Source organism: Zeus faber, assembly GCF_960531495.2.
Source record: "Zeus faber genome assembly, chromosome: 1".
NCBI classification, from domain to species: Eukaryota; Metazoa; Chordata; class Actinopteri; order Zeiformes; family Zeidae; genus Zeus; species Zeus faber.
The window spans coordinates 53,408,129-53,435,345 of record NC_137193.1 but is presented as its reverse complement, the minus strand read 5'-3'; the positions used below and the strand labels follow the sequence as shown (position 1 = coordinate 53,435,345).

The 27,217-nt window shown below is 42.0% G+C and overlaps 1 protein-coding gene across 2 annotated transcripts in view; it reads left to right on the top strand.

Moving 5' to 3' along the window:
- Positions 1 to 27,217, top strand: part of LOC307232387 (3',5'-cyclic-AMP phosphodiesterase 4C-like) — a gene marked incomplete at its 5' end in the record, with an annotated part of 66,708 nt that overhangs the window by 10,891 nt on the left and 28,600 nt on the right. The window contains one exon of one of the 2 annotated variants that reach the window (XM_080003383.1): positions 17,751 to 17,839. The exons of the other annotated variant lie outside the window; for it this stretch is intronic. Within the exon in view, the coding sequence (XP_079859509.1) occupies positions 17,784 to 17,839 (56 nt within the window). Of the gene's footprint in view, positions 1 to 17,750; positions 17,840 to 27,217 lie in introns of those variants that run through there. 2 annotated transcript variants of the gene reach the window in all.

The window sequence follows — 27,217 nt, the reverse complement described above, 5'->3', positions numbered from 1 at the left end:
ACCACACAATAGACCGAGGGCTTGCGGGATGGGCGGGGTGCAGGCTATTTGGGTGGGGATGTGGCGGGCAGCTGCCATCTTGCCTGTCACGCTTCTGCCCAAGTGTGCTTCTCATCCGTCCCAAAATTTGAATCCCACTCACATTAGCTTAGAACACATACACTCGCACACCAATCCTACTCCGAACAACACTCCAGGGTCTGCAGGGCAGGAGGGGTGCGAGTGATTCGGGTTCGACTTGCCTGAAGGACTCACACCCCTAACCCCACAATTTTAACTGCAATTACCAGCAGCACACATTGAGCACTGGGGTTTTCCAGGGTGGCCGGTCGCTGGTGGGTCGGTGTGGGGGCGTGGTTGGTCGGGGGGGCGGTCGGGTGGGCCCCCCCTCCCGGTGGCTTGGGATGTGCTGCGTCACTGTGGGGCCGGGAACCGGGCCTGCGGTCCGTGCCTTGCGCCCGTGGTCCGGGTTCTGTGCCAGCGGCTGCGTCTTGTGCCTGCACCTGGGGGTTGGTTATATGTGTGCGCCCCTGGGGTGCGGGGTCTCCTCGTGCTCCCTGGGACTGGGTCATGCTCCTCGGGGCTGGGCGTGGGAGTTGCTCCACAGCCCTCTGGCTTCTCTGAGGGACAGCCATAGGGTGTCTACAGGGCTGCGAAGTTCGAGGGGCCTTCGGGCTTCCGCTGCTTGGAGGCGCCGCAACATAATACCGACCTTCTACACCAGTACCAATGGGGATAAGTCATGTACACTCACCGGTGGACATCTTACACACACACACACACATACACACACACACACACACACACACACACACACACACACACACACACACACACACACACACACAAACACATACAGGCGTTCTCATCAAACACGCACACACCACCATACCTGCTTTGTGTGCACCCCAGCACCCTCCTGGTTGCATTCCTCTCCTTTCCTCCCTCATTTACTGCAATAATTATGACAGGAAGTGGCCACGTGACTAGTTGTAGCTCCAGTTTTGCTGAACCTAATTCATTATTTTTCAATACATGTTGTTATCCAATGTTTATGTTTTTGTGTAAATGTTGTTTGTTTCTATGTTTATTTGTCTCACCCGTGGTGATTCTCCCCCTCTGGGAGTAGTGATCAGTTGTTTATAGACCCAAACATGATAAATAGTTCTCCAAAGAGGGGGGTCCGTGGTGGTTCTCTATAACCAAATACTGTGCTCTTGTCATTCTACAAGTCATCCACCGGACAGAGTTATTGCAGCAGTTCTTGATGATTCAAGAATTTAATAAAGAGTTGCAGGTTGAGAACTTGAACTCCACTTGCAGAATAACTCTGTCCTGGATGCAATGGCATACAAATACTCTGTGTTGTATGCCCAGCATGCTGACAGCACAGGTTAAAAAATAAAAAAATGTTGTGGCTTATCGATGTACTATATGCAGTATATCACTCTAGATAGAGAGGGCAGACTATACATATCATCCTTTAGATGGATGCCAGACCACACATATGACTGATATCTGTTGCTGCTAGGCATTAAAGAAGCACTATGTAACTTTTGGTATTTGGGATTTGGCACCCCTACAGTTTCTTAATGCAGTCTATGCCGTTGTCGTAAAAGGGGAGCCGCGGGGAGAGAGGGCGCCCGGACCAAGGGAGGGACGGGGCCCCCTGCTACCGGTGTAGGTACCAGATGTGCTCAGCAGATCAGCTGTCACGCTCGAGTCAGAGGGTGAAACAAACCCCTTGGCGCACCACTGGCCTGCCTCATCTGCGCCGTCGGGGAGGAGGAGAATGGCTACGTTTTGTATGAGCATTATTACCGGACATTTTGACTGGCAAGTTTATAATTTATCATTTATAGTTTTTTTTTCTTAATCAATTTTACCAGGCAAAAAAAAGGGGTAATTACCGGAGCCAAACATCAAGGAAGTGACGTAGTGCTATAAAGCTTAGCGCATTTTTCCCGCGGTTTCGTACCCGAACACAGAAGTTACGTACTGCAAGAAAAGGAATTTGGGGGAGTGGGTGGGAATGAAAGAGCCATTCTCCATATTACAAGTTAGTATACCATCAAAATGATTTCAAGCTATTATTTTCAGGTAAAAAGTATCACAGTGTTGCTTTAAACCACATCAACAAAACACTTGCGCAGCTTGTCATTTTTAGATACATTTGAAAATGTCACTTGTTTATTTTGTGTAAAGATCATAATTACTCTATATCCGAGTGGTACTAGCACTCCCTCAACAGACAGAAACACTACTTTAATGATGCATTGTATGTAATGGTTTCAGTTGACCACTAATATGAGAGCTAAGGATAAAATGATCTGTTTTAGAGGCAATCAACAAAGAAACGTCTCAACTTGACAAATGAGATCTGGAGCAATCCTGTCCCTTCCCGAGCCGAGTACACCACTTCCTGCGGCGTAGGAAATGGCTACTAATGGTTACTGCAGCATGACGCCCCTAAAATCTCATGTAACATAAAAGTTGAAATAAGAGCTCTTTTTCATCTTTCATGACATATTTCTAGGGCTGTCCATGGAAGAAAATGTAATTCTATTTAGCGGTGCAGTCATAATTTTTTATTTAATATTTGAACTATGTTTTAAGTGATTGTTCTGATTTCAAGAAACATGCCCTCTGTGTTTTGCTCAGCTTGGAATTACTTTTTCTCAAAGAAATGTTACATTTTCAGATAGCTCTGGAAGCCAATGCTCACGCCATCCACTTATGAGTCTTATTGCCGAGCTTTGACGAAACAGGCCTCTCAGATAGGTCATTTCGGAAACGTGTTGTCAATGGCTGAGTATTCTTGGGCCTCTTTTCTGGAATTGCTTGTTCTTTTCTCTCATTTTTGATTTCTGTTCTGGTCCTCTCCCTTATAAGCACTTTCATGTGGACATGCACACACACAGACACACACACACACACACACACACACACACACACACACACACACACACACACACACACCTTGAGTCTTTCGGTCTATTGTCAATTTGTGGACCTAGCCTCTCGAGAGGAACAAATCAAACATCAAACTCACCACAAAGAAATCTAAATGAATGGTAGCCATGAAAGAGCAAGTTAATCAGCTTTTGTGTCGGCAGCGTACATGTTGGTCCAAACAGATTGAAACCAGCTTCAGTCCGACAAGGACATCGATTACGGCCCTGCTAATGGGCTCTCACAACATTAGACAATTTGACGCATCCCGCAGAAATGCTGTTTACCCAGCAAAAATCATGACCACTTAAAACATTAATGCCTCATCGAAAGGAGGGGAAAAAACAACATAATTCTGTGCCTCGGGCGCGTTTTATGGTTAGTGCTATCATGGTGCTTAGAGGAAAAGATAAAGAAGCCTTCACTGACTATAAGCTTCCAGGAATAATGGTGAAGGGAAACCAGGACAGAGAACTTCTTCACTGTTTGCTCTACAGCTTTACAACTGTACAACTGTTTGCTTTACAGTTAAACTGGAAGTATTCTCTGATGACTTTTAATGGTCATATTTATTAGTGAGGACAAAGAGAAAAAAAATCCGTTTGACAGACATTTCTCGTGCGGTGCAAGAAAGCAAGCAGCAGATCAATGCCAGGTACCTAGTATGGAGACCTTTAACACTAATCAATTGTAAAACTGAGAGTTGCACAAAAACAAATGTAGAAACTATCCTCATGTGTCACAGGTGTCAGTTGGAGAAAAACAACAAGAACTTTTCAAATGTTAAACAATTCCATTGCCCAACATTAAAGGGGACCTATTATGCTCCTTTTCAACAAATTATTATAGGTCTCTGAGGTCCACAAAACATGTCTTGGATTTTCTTTTGCTGAAAATACCACACAGGTTATGCATTCTAGCCATTCTTACATGCCTCTTTACCTGTCTAACATGCCTACCTTTACCTTTACCTGTTCCAAAGCAGGCTGTTTTTTTTGTCCGAGGAGCCACCCTCCGAGGGCCCTAGGTCTGTGAGCCAATGGGCTTTGAGCTTTACTCCGGGTTCTGTTCTGTTCTGTTTGTACTTTCACTGATTTCACTTCATCACTCCACCAAAATCTGTTTCTGAACAAATATGAGATGAGAAATAAGCAATACAGTTGCTGAATCTTCACTAATATTAGATCTACAAGGCCTCATTTAAATTTGAGTTCCGCCTTTTGTTGCCGTGCGCCAAGCTTGTTGAAGACACGGAGACAATGCACTGGGACATTTTTCATGTAAACGTTGGAAAATACAATTAAATAAATAAATACGTCTACAATAAAAACACACTCATTTTATTGGTTTGTTTGGAGAAATGCACTGCAGATCACGCACCGCAGCCTACAGTCTATCTACCACATATTCTTTCAAATTTATTTTTGAAAGAAACACACAGCAGAATTATTTTATAAATTCTTACATTTCCTTTGTCTACAGTTTCTTCACGGACAGTTAATCTGGACGGCTTGATTCATGACATGTTTTCTGAATTAGACAGCTCACAAAAAACGTCCTGAGTTGTTATATTTCAAAGTTTGTTTGTTAGTAGGCCCAATCAGAGACCCAAATATACGTGCACAAGCACTGAAAAAGCGAGTTTTTCATCTTAGCTCCCCTATTCGATAAATCTGTAGCAGGCTCGCTAATCGGGTTCAGCGGAACCAGGAAAGCAGACGCAGGCCGGGGTGGAACAAAATGCTCATGTGCATCAAATAATAACAATACTAAATAATGACGTTGACAATAATGCTCAGAGGTTCTTCCGGCGCCGGATACCGCGTGCTCTTGCTCTGAGTGCGCTCACATGGGTTCTCTGCTTCTGTGTCTCCTGCTGGAAGATAAACACATACATTAAGAAACTTCACCCAGCCCAGTCTGACCAATCAGCGTCTATGGATCTGATTCGGTAGACTCTGAACGTTTTGCAAATTACATTCTAAAGGCTAGGGTTGTTTTAATGTTTTGACCTTATAGTGACAGCCTCTGTCACTGTATGCTGTCTCCCCGGCTCCTTATCTAGAGAGAGAACCAAAGTGTGACCTTTAGGGTGAAATGTTACAACGCAGACTCCTCTGGCATCTTCCAAAGGCTTGGCCGTTGTTCCTCTCATTTACAGCCTTGTTGTTTTTTCACTCTCTCAGTACAAAGTATTTTTTCCAATTTGGCCAGAGCCAAACATGTGATTGAGTGTGCTGCATTGCTCAGATGAGGATTTAAACTTGCTCTATTAAAGGCTTGCCATCTTAATCAAATGTCACTTTAAACCTGCATGAAGTGATATTTCTACCAATTAAATTAAATCAGAAGACGTCCTGTAATGTGAGGGATTGGCAGTTTTCACCCTGAGAATCATCTCCCCAATCTACTGTTTTCTTTTTGATGGTCCTTCAGAGCTAACTGGTTATTCTCCCCCTGCTCTAAAACCAAACTCGATGGTGAGAACTCCATGGCACTGCTACCTGTTTAGATCAAAATTGTGGATTTGAAATGTTAACAAGGCCAACACAGCAAAGACAACAAGGTGTGGTATAGTACCTCCTAGCTAGACATGACAAGTTATTACGCTGTCTTTCCCTTGTGCAAGTGTTTCCCAATCGATTCGTTCTCAGCGATTCTGTTTTTTGTTACTGTTAGGAGACATAAAATCATTTCTTGGAAGAGAGCGCAAGGGAGGGGAGGAAAAATGTCTTAATTTCTTTGCATCATTTGTCATTTCCTCAAACACATCCTTAAAACAAATATGCTGTAGCTTCAATTAGTCATGGAAATGCCTTGTTTCATTAGCGGAAAAAAGTGAGTACACTTCCTATCACTCCTTTTTTTCATGATCGGTTCTACAGCACATATTGCTGTAGCAGGGAAGCAAATGCACTTATAGTGAATGCAGATTATCTGCTCTGCTCATTGGTTTTGTTGCTACTGCTACTGGAAATAGAAATAGGTTGCACAGGATTTTTTTGGGGTGCAAATGTCTGCACCCTGCATCACTGTTTTTCACACTTCATGATGCAAACACATTCTGGTGTGACTTCACATCATTAGATGGTGCTGAGAGTAAAACTGGGGTAGACATATGCAGCTGGCAACGCAGATTGGAGTCAATGCAAGATCGTTATGTTATTTAAATATCAGTGTGTGATGGACGCTCCCAAGAACACAAATTAGGTTGAACCTTTTCAAAGTTTGCAATTATCCTTTTAAACATTGACATCCAAAGTTCAAACACATAATAATGACACATACATTTGGTTTCATATAACGTGCAAATTTTATTGATGGGATTTAATTTTGTTACCACTGTCACTGCTGGATCTGTACCTCCTGTACTGCGCATGTGCAGTCTATCACTTTACGGCAATGGAGACGCATGTGTTTAAGCAACGATTGTCAACTTAATTTCTGTCATATACAGTATATCTTATGTTTCATAAATATATATCAATTTGTTTTTAGAAATGTAGGTACGCCTTTTTGTCATTGTCATATGTGTGTGTGTGTGTGTGTATATATGTATGTATGTCTAACATTTAAATAATAATAAAAATATATATAATACAATTTTCGATTTTTATTAAAAGATAAATAAAAGAAGGCTATAACAACGAGGTACAACTTTTCTTTTCTTGGCTAGTAGCAGAGAACAGCAGAATGGCTGTATTAAACATTAACAATAATCAAAACTTTTTTACATTTATGAAAACAATATTCTTCTTGAGGTAGAGCCTCCGAGATTGTCACACATTCACATCTGTACTTTCATAAAAATATTATATATTATTGTCTGATGCTATCCGATATTTCCTTATATGTTTTTGCTTTGTTTTGATATTCCCCTGTGGTCATATTAAAGTATTAGACTTTAAATAAGAAATTAAAGAAGAAGGGCAAAGAGAAGGTTTATGAATGTGGTGAGGGAGGACATGCAAGGGGTTGGTGTAAGGGAGGAAGATGCGCAGAACAGAAGGTATTGGAGGCATATGATCCGCTGTGGCAACCCCTAACGTGAGCGGCCAAAAGCAGAAGAAGAAATAAGAAATTATTATTATTATTATTATTATTATTATTATTATATTATAATTTTATTATTATTATTATTATTATTATTATTATTATTATTATTATTATTATTGTTATTATTATTATTATTGTTATTATACACTTTTTGATCATTGTAATTCAATGCATTTAATAAAAAATTCAAATGTATTTAAGTATTTCAATGATAAAAAAAACAAACAATCACAGGCACCCAATCGCTGGAGCGCGCATCCTCGGTGCCGTCGGAGAGAGAGACAGATGTGCAAATTCCGCCCCGATCGCAGGCGTCTCTGCGCTCCCAATTAACTCACATTGTCGTATATCATGATTGGGGGGGACAACTCTCTGTTTTTCTTAGGAAGGGGGAGTCCGGACCCCCCTGTCCCCCACATGATTTCCGCCTCTGGTGGTTTGATTGGTTTAACTGTGATATTTTGGCGGCGTTAAACGTCGGTAGCAAGAGAGGAATGGTGCAGTGGGCTCCACTGTTGAAGGACCGGGGAGGTTGGAGGGTGGCAGATTGCAATCAATCGTACTGTGAGTGTAGAAGGGGTGAAGGTTTGGAGGGTGAGGCTGAGGAAGTTATGGAATTGTTTACAAATAGAAGACGGAAAAGGCTGGAGAGGAGAGAAAGTAGCAAAGCTTGGTTTTATTATTCAAGGAGAAGGGGGCTCCACAAAAAAAGTAACAACTAATCAGGGAGGCACAGTGGGAGACGGAGAAGGAGTGGAAAGTTGTAATGATGTTTGGGAGGGAGACAGGGCATTTTCACCCAGTGTGAATGACTCAAGCAATTGATAAAGAAATCTGAACAATCAGATTTGCCAATTTCCTTAACAACTGAAGAGTCCTTCTCGCTGCCACAAGTAAACAGCATCAAGACAAAATCCTCAAGATAGATACACTTGATGGTGTAAAGTTCAACAACACATATCCCTGGTATAGCGACTAAAAGGAGAGCTGTCATTTCAAATGTTCCTCTAGAAATGGCTAAGGAGGAAGTCAACAAAGAAATCAGAGGGGGGAAACTGCTAGATGTCAAAAGGCGGTGGACAAATAAAGGAGATGTAAAGAAGGACAGTCGGTCGATGTTGGTGCAATTTGAAAGCACACTTCCTAAAGGAGCTCAAAATGGGGGGTGTGCAGTCCAAATTAAAGAGGTACAGAAATACAAAGTATTCAGTAACATATCCTATGCAGAAGCTTCAAAGAGAGTAAATGTTAATTCAAAGAACAGTAACATATGAGGAGGGAGTGAGAGGTGAAGAAGGTGGAGCAAGTGGTGGCCCTAGGCCTTTACCCCAGAGACCAAGTTGGCATAGGATGCAGCAAGAAGACAGAACAGTTAGAGATCCAATAGTACAGTAGACTCAATGTTCCCATAAATGTAAAATAAAATAGGACTCCCAGACAAGTTTCATAGCTTTCATTTGTAAAATAATTATTGTGGCTACCAAGCAAGAGAAAAAAAAGTGATAGAATTAAGACAGTGGTGAATGCGGCAGAATAATTTTTGGGTATTATTTTGAATGAAGTTTATCATTTATCGTTTATTTTTATTTTTATAAATCTATTTTACCATGCAAAAAAGGGTAATTATGGGAGCCACACACCAAGGAAGTGATGTAGTGCCGTAAAGCGTAACAAACTTTCCCTGGGTTTCGTACCCGAAAACAGAGGTTACATAGTGCAAGAACAAGATTTATGGGGGTGGGGTGGGGATGAAAGAGGAGCTATTCTCCATATTACAAGTCAGTGCCCCATCAAAGTGATTTTGAAGTTGTTATTTTAAGGTAAAAAAGTTGCATTGCTTTAAAAAGTAACTCAAATCAAGAAAATGTAATAGACTACCAAAGGAAAAAAAAAAAGCTGTGACTCATAGAGTTATCAAATCCAGTAAAAAGAACACATGGAGGAAATACTGTTATACTAAAGGTAGACAACTTAATAATATAGCTAGAAATCATAGCTACTATATAACAGATAAAGAAAAGGTCAATATGTTGGGTAAGAGCTTTTTCCAACATACATTGTGGAAATCACTTGGACGAGATGCAAGAGGAAAGAGGAAGTACAATGTAAAAACCATGAAGTAATTAGAAAAACAGATAATAAAGACTCAACACTTGATGCTGAGCTGACTAAGAGTGAGTTACTAATACTACACGGCACTGGATACACAGCAACAGGACAAACTTAGTGATGCTATGTTCCATAATTTACCTGATCAAGGACTGAGTATCATCCTTGAACTATTTAATAAGATATGGAGAGAAGGATTGATGCCAAAAACTTAGTAGAGTGCACTCATTTAACCTTTTAGTAAACGAGGTGTAATGAACAATGCTGGGAATTATAAACCCATCGCATTAACTTCACACCTCTGCAAATGGATGGAAAATGTTTTGGTCCAAAGATTTAATTATTATATAGAACAGAGAGGACTAATTGCATCATACCAGAATGGATTCAGGAAATGTAGATCCTCTATGGATGCTGTTGTCTGCCTAAACCTTTTTTCTAAATTATTGTCATTATTATTAACCATCTCTAACCTTATACCTAAACTAAACCATCTCTAACCTTATACCTAAACGTAACCATCTCTAACCTTATGCCTAAACGTAACCATCTCTAACTTTATACCTAAACGTAACCATCTCTAACCTTAGGCCTAAACGTAACCATCTCTAACCTTATACCTAAACTAAACCATGTCTAACCTTATACCCAAACTTAACCATCTCTAACCTTATGCCTAAACTTAACCATCTCTAACCTTATACCTAAACTTAACCATCTCTAACCTTATACCCAAACTTAACCATCTCTAACCTTATACCTAAACTTAACCATCTCTAACCTTATACCTAAACTTAACCATCTCTAACCTTATACCTAAACTTAACCATCTCTAACCTTATGCCTAAACTTAACCATCTCTAACCTTATACCTAATCTTAACCATCTCTAACCTTATACCCAAACTTAACCATCTCTAACCTTATACCTAAACTTAACCATCTCTAGTTCCTTGTTTAATAGTATTGAGTGGTAAATCATTTTAGTTCCTGTTATTTCTTTCACCCTCTTGTGTGTATTTTGGTTTGACCTACAGTATATACTGTATGTTCTGTCCTGTTTTATTTGGGCAGATCAACCTGAAGAAGTAGAACATTTGGGCAAGTCCATTTGGTGTGTCTAGTTGTCCTGATGTTAACCCCTGTTTAAGTTATTTTTACCTCATTTTTGGTTTTATCATACGAAAGTTAATTTGTAAGTGTTTCCCCCTGTACTTGGTTTGCAACTATCTAAAGTTGAACATTTTTTAAGGTCCATAAATCCAAAACTTTGCCTCAATCTAACTGCGACTCCTGTGTCTGGCAGTTTGGTCCCTCACAATCAGTTAGTTTTCTTCATGGTGCTTTCAGTGGTTTTGCCAGATTAAATGGCGCATTTGGCCTCAAAAGGTCTCTGTTTGAGGCCAAAAGCACCTCTCTGTTCTAATTTGGACAACAAATCATTGTTGAGCTCTGGATAATAACCTCAGATACACCGACAAATAGTTGAACACATATTGGGGGAAACTTTTCAGTGTGTAGTCCCTGAGCATTGGATTTAATTGACGCGGTTATCGCGGTTTTGTGTATTGATCAAAGAATTTAAACTGTTGTCTTTAAAATTTGTCAGTCAGTTTTGATTGCACGGTGTACAGTATCGCTGATACATTTACACCAAAATTAGCGGATATACCCAGGTCTTTTAAACGTGGATAAACCTACTGAAAATAGCCGTTTGAAACTTTTCCCGTTGCCAGTGAGTGAGTATGCCTTTCTGTTTCTTTTCTGATGTGTCACGTTTGACGTCACAAACACGCCGGAAAGGGGGCGTGTCATGGCTCCAGTGTGATCGAGAAAAAAACTGTAGAAACAGCATGGAGCGCCCACGCCCGCACCGGCAGCGCCCGATGCTGGTCCGTCAGCGGCTGGAAGCGGCGACGCTCCTCCAGTTCGGAGACCGGCTTGGGGCGGTGGAGTGGAGTGACTCGGAGCCTGGTGCAGAGTGCGGGGGTTCTCCGCTGTGCTCCCCACAGAGCGATCCCCACACTCACAACATTTCATTATCCACCATGCTGGGCAAAAAAGTCACTAACTTCTGATTTTGATTTTGGATTCTAAATCAGATATGATATGATCGTATGATACAAGGAGATTCCTGTCTATTTATGCGCCAACGCTTTGAATTTAAACATCGCGCCGGTAAAAGGGTGAATATTAGCAGGTCGACCCGGGTGTCATGTTTTCATCACTGCAGATCGGAGCCGATCGGAGCCAGAGCCGATAAAAACTTGGGACTGTTGCAGTCATTTGTCTCGGGAAAGAAACCTTGGTGTAACGTTTCCCACTAATGACAAATGCCAGATGTTAGCGGGTGTTACCGGGTTTTTGGTGCAGAAGAGGGTATTAGTGAAATACTTAAAAAGGTATTTAACAATTCCTAAATCATTCAGTTGTGATTTTGTCACAGTTTCCCTGGCGCTGGAAATGTGATCAGCTGTTCTTAATTGCACAAATGGCCAAAGATCCTCGTTACTAACAATATCCACAAGGAGCTAGATGGCACCTAAGGAGGAAAAAGCAAAATTGTTCTCAGGGATTTCTTGAAGCGCTTTACAAATCATGATCATCCCTGATGAACCCTGACTGCTCCAGAGGGTTCTAGTGATCAGCATGGACTTCCCTGAACTGCTGATCGCTTTCATTTGGAGATCTTCTAGGAAAGCTAAATTCTACTTGGAATTGTATTGTTTTCTACCGTAATGACTCGGTTCTGTCCAGTTGCAGAGTCTATTTAAGCTGAATGTCTCCAGAACCAGGTCTCTGAGTGAAGGTACAGCTTCAACAGACCTCTGTTCCAGCAACAACATTGTGTTTACTGTGGAGGAGCTCCCCGTTGCCTAGGCGACACAACAGACCGCGGCAGACAGCCGGTGGGATTGTGATGAAGGCTGCCTTGGTGGAGCGCGTCTCCAGGGGTCAGAGGCTCCAGACATTCACCATCGGATCCGAGCAATTTTCTTTGTAGTACTGTCATGAAATTACATTAGGCGGCAAGTATTAAATTATCTATGACAATTATACGACGTAGGATTATTGTTCTGTTAACAAATAAATGCCTCACACAGAAACACAGGAACAGACGTTTTGTACTACTGTTTTTGTACTTGCATGCCGTGGCTTAGTTTTTGATAGAAGAGTACAGCAGAGTTTCACATATAGTAATATAAAATGTTATTGTGTAAATTTGTGCTTTCAGAATGTTTGTTTAGCTGTACAGGTATACTTGTCTTTTATTGGGGGAAATGAGTTATTGCGGCATCAACAATATTAGAATATATACAGAAGATATAAAAAAAAAAGTGGGTTTATCACAAACAGTATGGCACTGCAGAAAAATAGTTTATTTTGGGATAAAGTGCACCATAGTTTAGTGCAATATAATATAATATAATAATATATTATTGTATAGTGTAATATACTGGAGAATTGATTACTGATCATTGCTGCTGGGCTAAATAAAACTTTCCCTGGTTGTATTTGTTCATTGCTTCCTGGAATGGAAAACAGAATATATGATATTCTAAAATAAATAAATATATATATATATATATATAGTATATTTCAAACATTTACACAAACCCTTTTGCTGCTCTGTTAGTATCTAGCATCGTACTGTAATTACCTGTCAGCTCCGTCGTGAACTGAAAGTGCAGAATGCAATAAATTGACCGTGCTGGAAGACTCCGCCTCAAGCTTTTAAGATACAGTACGTGTACAGTGGGTTTGCGCCTGTGTTTAACCTGCCAGATGCTTAGTGCAGTGCTTGGTTTCTAGGTTAATAATGATGATGATCATCGAAGGGAACCAACACCATCAGTGATCCAACCCGACCGTACCGTCAAATCAGCCGCAAGCGCAAACACAGCATTTGAACAAATTACATCAAATACTTAATGTATTTTAAGAAGCGGGAAAATGAAGATGCCCTGTGGAGTATCTCTTCAGGCATGAAACAGATCTTCGCTCTTGGATTTCTAAAGGAAATCCTGGAATTAGTTTCTGAATGTCACTGCCTCCTCTGCCCCCATAAATTGGCTCAGATTTAATTAATCCATCTGGACAACTGTACTGGTGATAAACACTTGTTTACGTTCGCTGTGCTAATTCCTCTGGCAGAGCCCGGCATCCCTCCCTGTATGACATCTTGTTTCTTTTCTGTTGTTGGAACTCGGAATTAATTTGTTTCTTTCATTAAAAGTTTTTATTTTATTTTTTTATTTTACATTCATCTTATTCCCTTGTAAAAAGTCCAATATCGGTGCAGCCTTAAAATGGATTTCCAATTCCCAGATCAGCAGCATTAACAGGGAACTGCCATTAAGAATGCAACAGCCATGAGGGAAAAATTGCAGAGTAAAGTCACAATGCTGAGAAATGTAAGTAGCCAGAGGCTGCCGATGGATATGTGGAGGTGTGCTAGGGTGATAAAATGCATGCCTCAAGTAACATTAAAAGCTAACGCTGTTGAGTAATCTGCATAGTGAAAAGGTTGTCCTTAGTAGCCGGGCTGAATGTCAGAGTTCTTTATTTTTTGAAACTCTCAAACCTGAATACACTTACTTTTACTATTAAACATGCACATTTGGATCAGTCCAATATAAGATGAGATAATAACACCTTATTCATCCCTTTGCGGAAAATCAGGTGTTACAGCAGCAAAAGTTGAGGACACAATTTGACTTGAACTGTGTTCAAATTTTATGAAAATATAATGACCTATGTTGTTTACATTCCCCTCTTTTAAATTCCTCACTTATGTGGAAATTCACTCCAGAGTGCTTGAAGATTAGATTTGAAAAGAGGTGGGTGTAGGGGGATTCAGACCATGAATCCCTCATTGGTGCTCTGGGAAACTACTCACGATTCCAACCCTTCCACTCACTGTGCACACCAATGTGTAAATTTGAGGGTTTGAGAATCATAGTCTCTGTAAATACTAATACGCCGCTGTATTGCTCTGATTGCACTGTATTGTACTTACCGGAGGTCCACATTATAAGAACCACACTTTGGCTTTAATATGTTGTGTATGTGATGAATGAATATGAATATCACTTGTGTTAACTGGGATTTGGAAATTGTGCCCACCTTTCCTGGTCAGGGTTGTGGGGGGCTTGGAGCCTATACCACTTTATAATGGGTTTGAGGGAATGAGTCTCCAATAAAGTATATGCACCGATTAGCCACAACATTAAAACTACTGACAGGTGAAGTGAACAACAATGATCATCTGGTTCCAATGGCACCTGTCAAGGGGTGGGGTATATTAGGCAGCAAGTGAACAGTCAGTTGTTGAAGTTGATGTTGGAAGCAGGAAAAATGGGCAAGCGTAAGGATCTGAGCCACTTTGACAAGGGCCAAATTGTGATGGCTAGACAACTGGGTCAGAGAATCTCCAAAACGGCAGGTCTTGTGGGCTGTTCCTTCATGGCAACAGTATTTCCTGATGGCAGTGGCCTCTTTCAGCAGGATAATGTGTCATGCCACACTGCAACATTTTTTCTAGGAATGGTTTGAGGAACATGACAAAGATGTCAAGGTGCGGACTTGGCTTCTAAATTCCCCAGATATCAGGGAAGAAACTGTAGCACCTGGTCGAAAACCAGGTCTAATGGAGCTCATGCTTAATGTAAGCTTCAAATGTAATCGTGCAGCTGACACGTTTTTTCTGTTCAAATTACAGTACGTGCAGTCATGTTCGCATATTTTTTACTTACAATAATTGAGGATGTCTGACAATTGTTACCGATGAGAAAATTAATGACAGGAATTTTAGTTGAATGAGAATATACCATCCAAACATTCAACCACATCCAGATAGAGCTACAGCTTACTGAATTCCCGCTTCTCAAACACTGGAGGTACATGAATTAAATGTCGCATCTGCAACCATCGATATGAAATGTACAGCATGACCCCACGACCTTCAAGGTGTTGACTGGGCCTCTAAACTTAGAGCTTCTAGGTCGCCACAAACATTGTGGCCTAGTGGCAGCCATATTTCTCACAGTGAAGCATGAAACAGGAAACACCAATGTAAAGAAAAGCTAAATGGCCACCAGTTGTGTTCTCGGAAAGCAGAGTGCGCCGTTGAATTCAACGCCGTCACTGCTTCAACGCTGCTGTACTATAAATGTGTTGGTGGTTTTGAGAATAATAAAAAAAACACCAACCCTATGTCCTGACCAGTCATTCGTCTGAGCGTGTGTATGAATATGCATCGTGAGTGAAATAAAAAGCTCCATTAATTCTGGTATTAGTCATTTCTGAAAAGACGCAGCTTAGCCCCTTCAGCCTTCTTCCCCGTTGACTCATAACACTGGCAGTTTGGTGGATCAGACCCACGCAATCACTCGCCACCTCTTTGTGTTTTCAATTCATTAGCTTAATGATGTGAAGAACGGACGACTGCCATGAACCCCTACTAAGGTCAGGGGTTCAATTCCCTACCCTCAACTCACATGCAATACACGCACTCCATAACACCGGACTACACATTGAAAGAAAATGCCTCCACATGATGGATCTGCTTTTAACATCACTCTCATTCCCCTTTCCATTATTTTACTTCTCATTTCATTTTAGTGATTCGAGTTTGTGTCTCTTGTCTGTTTTAAGTATTAGAGCAAGTTTGTTGTTGTTAGTGTGTGTGTGTGTGTGTGTGTTGGCGTGGACTGGGTGGGTTCTCCTTTGTCAGGAATGAGGGAGCTGTGACAGCGCCATCTGCTGATTGGATTTGGCAGAACCTCCCGTAACAGCTGTGTCCTGTGGTGAGCTCATTCTCCTTGCTCCTGGCGACTCCGCCTATATTTGATTAGCACTTTGTTTGTGGGCCTGAACAGCCTGATCTATCTATCTATCTCCCCAGCCCTTATATTTCTCATAAAAGTTCATACTCGGTGGAAGTGAAAGAAACTCAGTGAGATATTCCTGAATGCCTCCCCCCCTGGGGATTTATAGTGTGTTCTCATATCTTATTTTTAAGGGTAAATCTATGACAACTATCGCGGGCATAAATAAACATTAGACTTCTTAAACAATAATGCTCTTTTGCATACAGCTACCAAAGGGGATATTTGGTGAAATGGTGTCACAACTCCAGGCCAAAGATGTTGTGGCCTGGATTTGCCCTGCCTTGCCTCGGTCAGTCATCATGAGGATATTATGTCTTCATTAACAAAGCAATATGAAGCCAATGTTCTCATTCAGGTTCATATTTGGTCATGTCGACTGCACAGAGATTACGGAGAGATGAAAACAGGATAATGTCTCCTTGTCAATCTGACCATATTCAGGCAGCTGCTGCTGCAAAGGGCCTGACCTTTCCATCATTGGGGGAATTGAATAATAATCTAAAGGTTGCTGGTTTGATCCCAGGCTCCTCCTGCTAGCATGCCGTAGTGTCCTTGAGCAAGACACTTTAGCCCTAATTGCTCCTGATGGCTGCGTTCATCGGTGTTTGAATAATTGTAAGTCGCTTTGGATAAAAGCGTCTGCAAAATGTAATGTAAATGCAATCATTGTCTCAAAGAAAAGGAAAAGGGATAGACTTGGGGAAATACATAAGCAAAGTGATTTCTCTGAGCTTATCTTAGCTGTAGCACGTAGCCACGCAATGACACTGATCCAGTGAATGTTTGGATACAAGCAGATCTGGGTTTTCAATCTGTGTACTTTGGCTAGATTCAAGGGGTCCTGTCTTGGGTAGAAGAGGTGAGGGTCACCGACCTTCTGTGGGTCAACGATGTGATTTCGCTTGCAGTTTTTATTTTTCCATCACCAATCATCCCCACAAGGGGGAAAAAAACACTATTGAGTTGAGATATCAGCGAAAGCCCATGTGATTTTCCAGCGCCCCTCTCGTCTTTATCTTCAGCTGTTTTTCCGAGACTTGGAGTGGGGACAAGCAGAAGGGAGATCCGGCCGAGCTCCAGCCTTTTAACACAGCACCTCTGGCATGCGTCTACGCAGGCGGAGCTGTAATCATTGCTAAACGTTTATGCATGGCTGCTCTGAGGAAGGAAGCGGATGTAAAGTAAACTAGCACTCTTGGGCCCTCGTGGCAATCCGCTTCTGGACAAAAAGAAGCTGAAGGCACCCCTAGCTCACACGTGCTGCTCTTCTAATTCAGCCCGGCCATATATAGTCAGGAGGAGGGGGGGCAGGGAACATTGCTGTGTAAACAGAGTTTACGGGTTGGGGAGGGCGCAGGCTCTTTGCACTTGTGTCCGTGTCCATCAACATTGATTGTAGGCGACCCTGCGAGATGAGAGGACTTCTGAAGCTGACGGAAAGCTGATATTGACCATATCCAGACTTCCTGAAAAAAAAAAAATTCTAAAGATGTAACTGTGACTTAAACTGGCACCAGAGTTTTTTTTTCTTTTTTGTTCTTGAGTTGTGCTGTTGGACTGAGAGAGAGAGCCCTGCAGGGCAGGACGGCTGAACACCATGAGTGAGACATTGTGGGATAGTGCGGTTGGCAGCCAGGCCGCTTCCTCAAGGATCCAACCCATGAAGCTGAAGCAGCTGTCCACGGTGGGCTCACCCAGCAGCTCGCCCAGGATGTCCCCCCACGGCTCTCCGGGAAACTCGCCCCGAAACTCCCCTCTGCTGTTCCGCAAGCTGATGATGCACCGCAGCATTGCCCTCCAGAGGCGCTTCACCCTGGCGCACACACCCAGGTACAGATCTTAAAACTCTAGAGGAAAGAAGAGTTACTTGATAACTATTTATTCACCCAGGATGGGTTTAGTGTAATGTGTTAAAAGTTATTTCTCCTTAGAGATCATATGACTTTTTTCCAACCTCAACCATGTCCAAACTTTTTCAGTGCAACCTTTTGCACTGACCGGCACTGCAGTGAATCAGTTTTGCTTTGGAATTATTATTATATATATTTTTTTTACACTAAAAGAAAACATTGAATAAACCGACACAACAACAGCTGAATTAGTATTGAAGTCGGGGCGGGGCACACAGTATTCCCACTCAGACCACACTGTGACCTAGTTAAAGGTGAATCTGTACTGCGCACTTTGTGTTGTTACAGAGTTGAAGAAAAAGGTTTCTCTCTTTGTTAAAGTGCCATAGAAGCTTTGCTTTTATGCATTAACAAATTGCTTGTCATGAGTCTTCTTTGGCAAACAGAGCCCTCTAGTCTGATGCGATGGTAACCCTGAAGTTGCTGAGGTTAATACATCTGTTGACGTCTGGGCCTGTGCTCTCACAGTGGAGCCTTCTGTTCGCTCCATGAAAGGGATGCTCTTGTCTTGAGCCTAAGGTCTCTTCAGCAGGCCAGTCACAGGTCAGACCGGTGCACTGTGCGGAGGCAGCGTCTCGCTGGCAGCCAGCCTCTGTGACCATGACCCCCTGGCAACTGTTCTGCCGTTGTGACGTCACAACATGTTTTCCTTGGTTTAGCAATATTTTGTTGTCCCGCTTGTTTGCTCCCCATGACTGCGAGCAGGCAGCATGTGTTCCAGCGACGTCAGAGCGCATGGAGCAGATTAAATCAGTCCGAGATGCGAGGCACCCGATATTTGAATTGATACATAAACAGATTAAAGTTATCGTCAAAGTCCCATGATCATGAGTAGTGATCCTGTGGCAGTGGCTTATTATTACCCATAGGCTTGTTTTTATTATTTGTTATTTCCAATATGTGTGATGATTTTATAGTATGACTTGATGGGGACATGAAGCTGTATTTCCAAACAGAGCCCATAGCAATCAAGAAGGAGCTGCTCTGTCAGGGCACTGACTGAAGAGAAGGCTTTTTATACACACAACCATGACCTGTGAATTGTTTGAGGAAACTTTTTTCCAAAATCCACTCGGTACCTGCTCTGACAGTAGGAGAGAATATAAACTTCTATTGAAATAAAATATATATATATTTGGTCTTTGCAGGTATTTTCCTCTGTTTGCTGAAAATGCGCCTTAATAACGGTGTGGCCGGTCGGTCACTTCCCATTGTGGAATGGAGAAGGCAGATGGGTTCAGCACCACTTAGCCGCGCATTTATTGGCAGGAGAGTGCCGGTTGACTTTATTTAATCAAACTGAGGGGCTCGCTGGCCAAAAGGATAAATAATAATAACAATAATAACAATAATAATAATTACAACAGGACAGAATAGTGCAGACGTTGGGCAAGGCATTCCATGTGCCTTCTCTGGGGCTGGGTCGTGGATGGCTGCCAGGCCCTGTACACTCATCCCTCACTGCAAGACAGACAAACATTAAGGAAACGTCCTTGCCCAAATCGGCCGATTCAGTGCAGGTGTGCGGCTGCGGGAAGGAAGCCATGCTGCCGTCTGCAGTCCGTGGCTTTACCACGGCCCTTGATCTGTCACAGACGGATATAACGGCTTGTCTTTGCAGAATTTCAAGTTCCACCACTTCTCGTTTACAGGACCTGAAGTACGCACACGTCGACCCAGTCAGTATTTTTATCAGCTGTCTATTTCAAAAAACATCCTGAAACAACCCGTTCACATTTGCAGCCAACCCCTACGTCATGTTGGGCTTCAGGAGAATTAGAACCGCCCCCCACCTGAGTAACTTATAAAAAACAAATCTTTTAAAAGAAAGTGTAATTTATCCCAACTGTCTGTGAAAAAACTGCAGACAGTTGAAGTGTAAGTATTTTAAAAGAAACTGCTGTGTTTCTTTGCAACAAAAAAAAAAGGTCTGACTCTAGGCTGCTGCATGCGAGCCGCTTTGCGGTTCTCCAAACAAAACCAATTAAAATAGTGTGTTTTTATTGTAATGATGTATTTATTTATTTTATTTTCTTTTCTCTTCTTTTCTGACATTTACATGAAACAAAAAATCCCCGTGTCCGAGATTCTCAGTGCGGTGTCCGCACGCTTGGAGCACGGTAACGAAAGTCGGAAGTTGTAGGTCTGTAGGATTCAGCAACTGGATTGCTTATTTCTCACCTAAAATTTGTTCAGAAACTGATTTTGGTGATTTTGGACTGATAAGGTGAAATCAGGAGTAAATACAACGAAACCTGTAAGCCATGCTCAAACCCCATTGGCTCAGGGCCTCGGGAGGGTGGCTCCTCCGACAAAAAAAACAGCCCGTTTTGGAACAGGATGTTATAGAGGTATGTTAGAATGGCTTTGGGGACCTTAGAGACCTACAGTATATTAACTTCTGTAAAAAGGAGCATAATACACTGTAGGTCCCCTTTAACATGCTGATTCGTGAACCTGAGGTGATCTTAAGACGCTGCTTGTCGCCCCCCTGAGCACAGATCTCCGAGCAGCGTTTTTGCAGTATCTGCTCATAATTAAGATTAAGGCTCAGGTTACTGAGTGACGGACGTCCAGGGTTCTATCTCTTGCTGCATATTTTTGGCTTGAGTTCATTGCGCTGCGTGAGTGACATGGGTCATAATGTGAAGAAAAAAAGAGTGCTCACCCAAATCGCTTATTTAATGGAACCTCTGGGCTTTTATTGCAAGTGTATTGCAGCTTCTTGTATTCATGTATTATATATAATATTTACTGTATTAATAATGCAATTGACAGAAGAACTGTGCACACCACACAGTTGAAAAAATAAGTAAAATAGCAGCCTTGATGCCACACTGTCCATGTCATCAGGAAGCAAAGCATTAAACAAAAGTAAACAGAGCTCCATTCAAATATCCCGGGCTGCACTTAAACATCACTGATGATAAATTGAATGTTTGTCCCACTCAGTGGTTTGTATACAATGAGGGTTTTTTTTCTGTGGATACTTTCCAAAAGAAACACATCAAGTCAAGTCAAGTCAAGTCACACTTTATTTATAAAGCCGGCAAGTATGTGACGATGTTTTGATTGCAAAATACTACAATATACTGTATACTATACTGTCTAGTGTCTATGTCACAAGATAATTATTGTGCGCAAAATCTTAAAAACCTATCTGATCGAGTTAAGCAGCATGTGCAAATGATGCTTAACTTTTTGATTCCCAAGTATCCTTCAAACAAAGTATAATTTTACTTTTCGCAACTTTTCTGGGTGAAAGGGATCGTCGTCTCTTTTTGGAAACCATCGTCTGTTGTTTGTCTCGTGGTGAAGATAGAGCTCTAATAAGGAGTGTTTTGTCAAAGAGGCCCCAGGGAATTCTCCTCCAAACACAGGCCGACTTGGTCAACTACTGTACACACATACAAACTCACAAACACACGCTCACACCAGTGTGTCCTACTGGGAAATGTTTTACAATCTGTTTCGGTGGCCTGGGCTCATGTGTCCGCCCTCACAATGTGGACAACGCTCTGGCGTCGGAGCGCGGACAGTTTGCGGGGAAGACGCGGGTCTGTGCTCGGAGCCAAAGTTGTGATTAGTCCAGTTCATCAATCAAATGACGCCAATGCGGCAAATCAGCTGTCCCACTTCAACACTGGCCCTTTTTTATCGATTCATAGGAGCCGTGGCTGTAGATTTTGTGAAACGGTCTCTGTCCTGCCCCCTGTGCTGTCTTTCTGTGTTCTCCCTGCCCGTCAATGATAGAAGGAGCTGACGGAGACGCATCAGCACTCTCCTTTTATTTGCGTTGATGGCGGTACACTTTGCTTGCATTGTGTTCTTCTGGGGGTTCACACTCGGGGGGGTCGGTTTCATTTTGTTTAATGTTTAATTTTCGCCATGGTCCCATTGACAGTTGCCTGTCCTCCAATGCCCCCCCGCCGGCACCGTTTCCAAACCACAGGCAGCCTCAGCAGATCGAAGGGCACACATTTGGCCTCTCGTCATGCTCTGGCAACGCTGTCTAATTGGAATGGAGATTCTCTCACACAGCTCTCCGTCCAGTGCCTTGGTTTCCAACCACTCTGTCGACAAAGCAAGCTGCAATATTGAAATAGATATCTCCTTTTAATTACTTTGTGCTGTCCAACCATTCAAACCATCATTGTTCAAGTCTATATGCATGGTCATGTTATCTTTGATTGGTAGCAAACTAAATGCTAAAATGGATTCAAGGTCCAAATGTCACACCAGGAAGTGCCTGGCGAACTCAGGAAATATTTGTGCTGCTACTCTGTATTCCCACAGGTGAAATGTTTGAACAGCTCCTTCCTTTCCATGATAAACAAACAAACAAACAAACAAACAAACAAACAAACAAACAAACTGCCTTTAAACAGACAAAATAAATACGATTACTTAGATCTTTAGTGGTGGGATGTTCAGAAGATCAGATTTTCTCTGATCAATACTCTGCTGTAATTATTTAGCCACAGGCGCAGCGGACTGCTGCACTGCACTCTGATGAATACATTTCATGGTAAATTCTATCAATGTCTCAAGGGTTTTACAGAGATTTCTTATTTCGCTTTGATCTCACATGGGCTTCGTCTTTTTTTGCACTAAAAAAAAAAACGAAGACAATAAACCCCTTTCAGCTGTAGAGATCCAGGGTGAAGTTAAAAAAAAAAAAAAGAAAAAAGTTGAGTTATGTTTTTCGTAATAACATTTGCACTTCAGCCCATCAAGGAAAAGTGATAAAGCCTACAAATACTGTAAGAAACCAAGGGGTGACGAATCTCATTAAACGGCCCACACTCAAAACAGCCCTGGACATCTCGTACGTGTGCTCTCTGGCTTCTCTTCTCTCCTCCGGGAGTTGGATGTGTGATGCAGTCTCATTGGTGATTGTGGTGTTTATTAGTTCGGATGCACGTCTCTCCCAGGGGTGTTCCGACCGAGCTGCTGACTTTTCACACAGAATGTAATAACTGTGAAAGTGTGAAATTTACCTTCACACAACTTTCTACCAACTGCTTCGCAGACATCTCAATTAATTTATTATTATTATTATTATTATTATTATTATTATTAATATTAATAATCAACAGAAGCTCCACTACCGTCTTTACAGTTGCTTCTCGCTTTGTTTTTTCTAATCTCTGGTCAACCTCTTTGTGCAGAGATTGCTGGGATCCAACCCTGATGTATTTCTGATAGAGCATTGGAGCTACAGTAAGTTCACCTCTACCAGCGGAGACATAGGGTTTATTTATACAATTCTGCACAAGGTTGTGGTGTGGCACCTCAAGGGCCCTGCCTCCCCACCCGTCCTGATCAGCGTGGACGCCTCGCTGTGGCTAACAATACTCTGCTGTAATTATTTGGCTACAGGGCCAGCAGAAGGAGGCCCAATCCAGCTCACGTGTCAATGAGGGCTGAGCCTAGCGGTCAGATGCAGCTTCTAAAACAACAAGCAGACAAGCAGCACCGCCAGAGACCTCCTTCAGACAAGTTCTGACACACCGGCAGAAAATGCTCTAACTCATTACATGTGTGTGCTGCGTTTTCTGTGCCAGGCAGCGTTTCACCGCTCCTTGCAAAGTTTTCAGCTGTTGCCGGACTTTGCTCAGTTCTCGATTGTTTGAAGGAAAGGATCTATTTCTATCTGGTAAATGAGCTCCTCAAAAGTTATTTTCAGCATTCCCATTTGATATCCAAGAAAAAAAACAGCCTTGATGGGCTCTCTTCTGCTCCCACAGGCACCTCTGGGGACTCTTCAATCTCCCACACTGCTGCAGTAAGAGGTCACTGCTCACTGGCTCTGCTCGCTGTCACAACAGCAGCTATCCTTTTGGAGTTCCCCTTTTCTAGCCACAGTGTGAATGACTGACAGAGACGCTGCAACCTTTTCTGCCTTTTCTTTTGTTATGTCACATTTTCATTGAGTCAACAACCAATTAGCATCAGAATGCACGCTGCGGGAGCATCGACAAGACGCCGGAGAATTATCTCCATTTGACTGCTGCACGTCCACTACGTTTCATTTGAGGAGACTGTTTGTGCAACGCACGCCGGCAGTTCCTGTTGGGACTTGCGCAAGGAGTAAAATAACTTCTACTACTACTACCTCCAGCATTCTTAACCCCCGATCTCCAGTTGTTGAGAGGGATTCTCTCTGTGAGTTTCTCAATGAGTGAGTAACCTTTCACCCAACCGACCTGATGTCTCCTCGCTGCCCCTGGAGCATGCGGCCACATGGAGCTGTCGTGGAACCAGCTGGAAGTCCACGGCACCAAAACGACCAGTGAGGTTTGAGTCCATGCCTACTGAGCGATAAGCAGAGCATGGATTTGTAGGCGCTCAGTTCAGTGTTTGTAGTTCAGCGACGTTGTGCATGACCTCGAGAGACCATGAACAAGGACTCCAGGCTTACGAGGAAGGCGGCGTCATTTGGAGTCGGACATGGGCGGAGACACTCGTGTTTGGGGTATGTCTCTTACCTGAACCCGTGTTTCACACGCTCTGAATGTAATTCTCAATAATGGTTACAGGGGAATCATACGTTAACACAGAGAAACGGTGATAGAGAGACAGTCCAAGTCACAAATGGCACAGAATTGTAATTTGTATGTCGTACAAATAAATACATTACTTAATGTCCTTAGAAAGCCTGCGTTGACAGGATAGTTGGGATTCATATCCCAAGGTATTGACTTTTCCCGACTGACAGTGGGAGGATAGTTTGGTAGTTATTGTGTAATTTGAGATTAGCTGTTGTCTTTCGTTTTTTTGTTTGTTGAGTTTTATTTCGCCAATAACTACCAAGAGGAAGCAGTCTTGTCGTTTTGTGGCATAGATCATCCATCGGACTTCCCTTTTTCTCCCAATGACATGTTAAAATGTGAAGCATGGTGTCATATACACTAACAGAAGCTCTCTTTGTAAAGAGCCGTGAGTATGGATTATGGGTGTGGTTATGTGGCTGTGGGTGTTTGTGTTGATGTAGTATTTAGACACTATTTGTTATAGCCATAAAGATAAAGCGTATCTGCCATTAGCTCATGTTGGCTTTGTATATCAGTCGTGTGTGTGTGTGTGTGTGTGTGTGTGTGTGTGTGTGTGTGTGTGTGTGTGCGCGCCCGCGAGTGCGAGAGAGAGAGAATTGCCGTGAGGCAGGGCTGGTGATGGGTGGCACCGTGCAGCATTAACCTCCGCAGCAAACAGCACACACAGTCATACTGAGGTCACCAGTGACTCAGTCTGTCATCCCAAATTCAAACACGACCACTGAGTCACCCCTGGTTTCTACTTAGAACCAGCCTCTGTAAATGAATAGATAGATAGGTAGATAGATAGATAGATAGATAGGTAGATAGATAGATAGATAGGTAGATAGATAGATAGATAGGTAGATAGGGAGATAGATAGGTAGATAGGTAGATAGGTAGGTAGAAATATTAACAAACAAATACTAACAAACTCAAAAATGTAATTTCCCCAAGCAATTTTTCCTCTGCTCCGCCTCCCTATGCTTTAAATGCCATTTCCATGAATTCTTGACATGAATGACGATTTTTCTGACATTATTGCATAATCATCAATGTGTGAGTGCAGTGATTATAAATAATAATAATAATAATAATAATAATAATAATTTCAAATGAAAGATGTAGTCTCGGCAAAAAGCTTGTTAAATCCTCTAAAAATAAATTATTTTATAAACATCAGCAGCAAATAAATATGCAATAAACAATTTCTCAATAAATATGAATACATTTTAATAGCAGCAAACATTTACTGTCCAAAAACACGATAAAAACTAAAAAAAGGCTGATAAAAGTACAGATGTAAGCATATTAAAAATATTGATTATTAAAAGCTAGTCTTGTATAAGAAGCAGAGCAGCTGTTCCAGTGCTCTGCCTCCTGTTGGTGAGACCTTTTCCCACACTTATTTTCAGATTTTTTGGGCAGTTTTTAAGGCTGTTTACATTTAATTAATGAATTAATCAAGAATTTCTTTACATATCATTCATAACATACTATGTTTTTGTGCTATTTTATTGCATACATATATTTGGTATGCAGAGTTGCCTTTTATTCTATAGATAGAATAAAGTTCTGGTTGTCACTGATAGATATTCCTGTATTTTAGAAAGGCGGGGTCAATATGATCTTCCATGAAATAGTGAAATAACTTTGTTATATTTCCCAAGGTGACACTAAAATTTCAAAAATTCAATACTAATTCAAAGAGTCTGCAAAATGCTCTACCCTTCCAACCCTGCACCTCTAATATCTTATCTTCTGCTTTCGGACTATATTTAACACTTTATTGATCCCGGGGGGGATTCAGGACGTGTTGCTAATCAGTTGCTTTGTCCCTCTTCTCGAATGCTGGAGATATCTCTTTTTTTTTTTTTTAACAAAGCTCTTCATATTGACCATCAGATTACCTTGGCTCACATGGCTAAAGTGGAGCGACGGGAGGCCATATTTAACTCATTATGGCCACAGCTGACTCGTTCGAAAGCAGGGATGATAACGGAGGCAACAATAACACAGCAGTGCCCCAAAATAATGCTCCTGAGCTCAGAATAGTCCCCAGCGCTGGCCGCTCAGCTGCACAGGACACGTGCCCCGCCAGCCTGCTACACTGATTACACACGCACGCACGCACGCACGCACTCCTCTACCATCAGTTTGGACATTGGCACCCCGCTCCCCACCACTGGTCCCAACGGATTGTTCCACCAGTTCATCACCTCTAGTTGCTCTGAGGTGATCGTGCTTGGACCTGGTTTGTTTTTATTTTCACTGGCAGTGGAAACACAGTTTTGAAATAATATTTCTGAAGAAACACAGCTCACCAGGCAGCAATGTCAAACAGAAAAACAGAACATTGTAAATTCAGTGTATATTTAGTTAGTCACTCTGACATTTATATTTCCTCCATTCTGTATGTGTGTTTCACTCTCTTTGTGTGTGTGTGTGTGTGTGTGTGTGTGTGTGTGTGTGTGTGTGTGTGTGTGTGTGTGTGTGTGTGTGTGTGTGTGTGTGATGTGTGATGTGTTGCTGCTGTTCTCTTTCACTGTATTCCTGTGCATAGAGCGCCCTCTTCTGGATATAAATCATATCACCAGCCCAGTGATTTGATTTATACCTGATCATGGAACAAGTTTGGCATGCCCTCGAGCAAGTGAGCAACACGAATCGGAAATTACGATGCGGATCTGGAACAAAGTGCCAGATTAAAGTTCAAAAAGACCACATTGTTGTATGTCTAGATGTTGAGAAGAATCATCTTT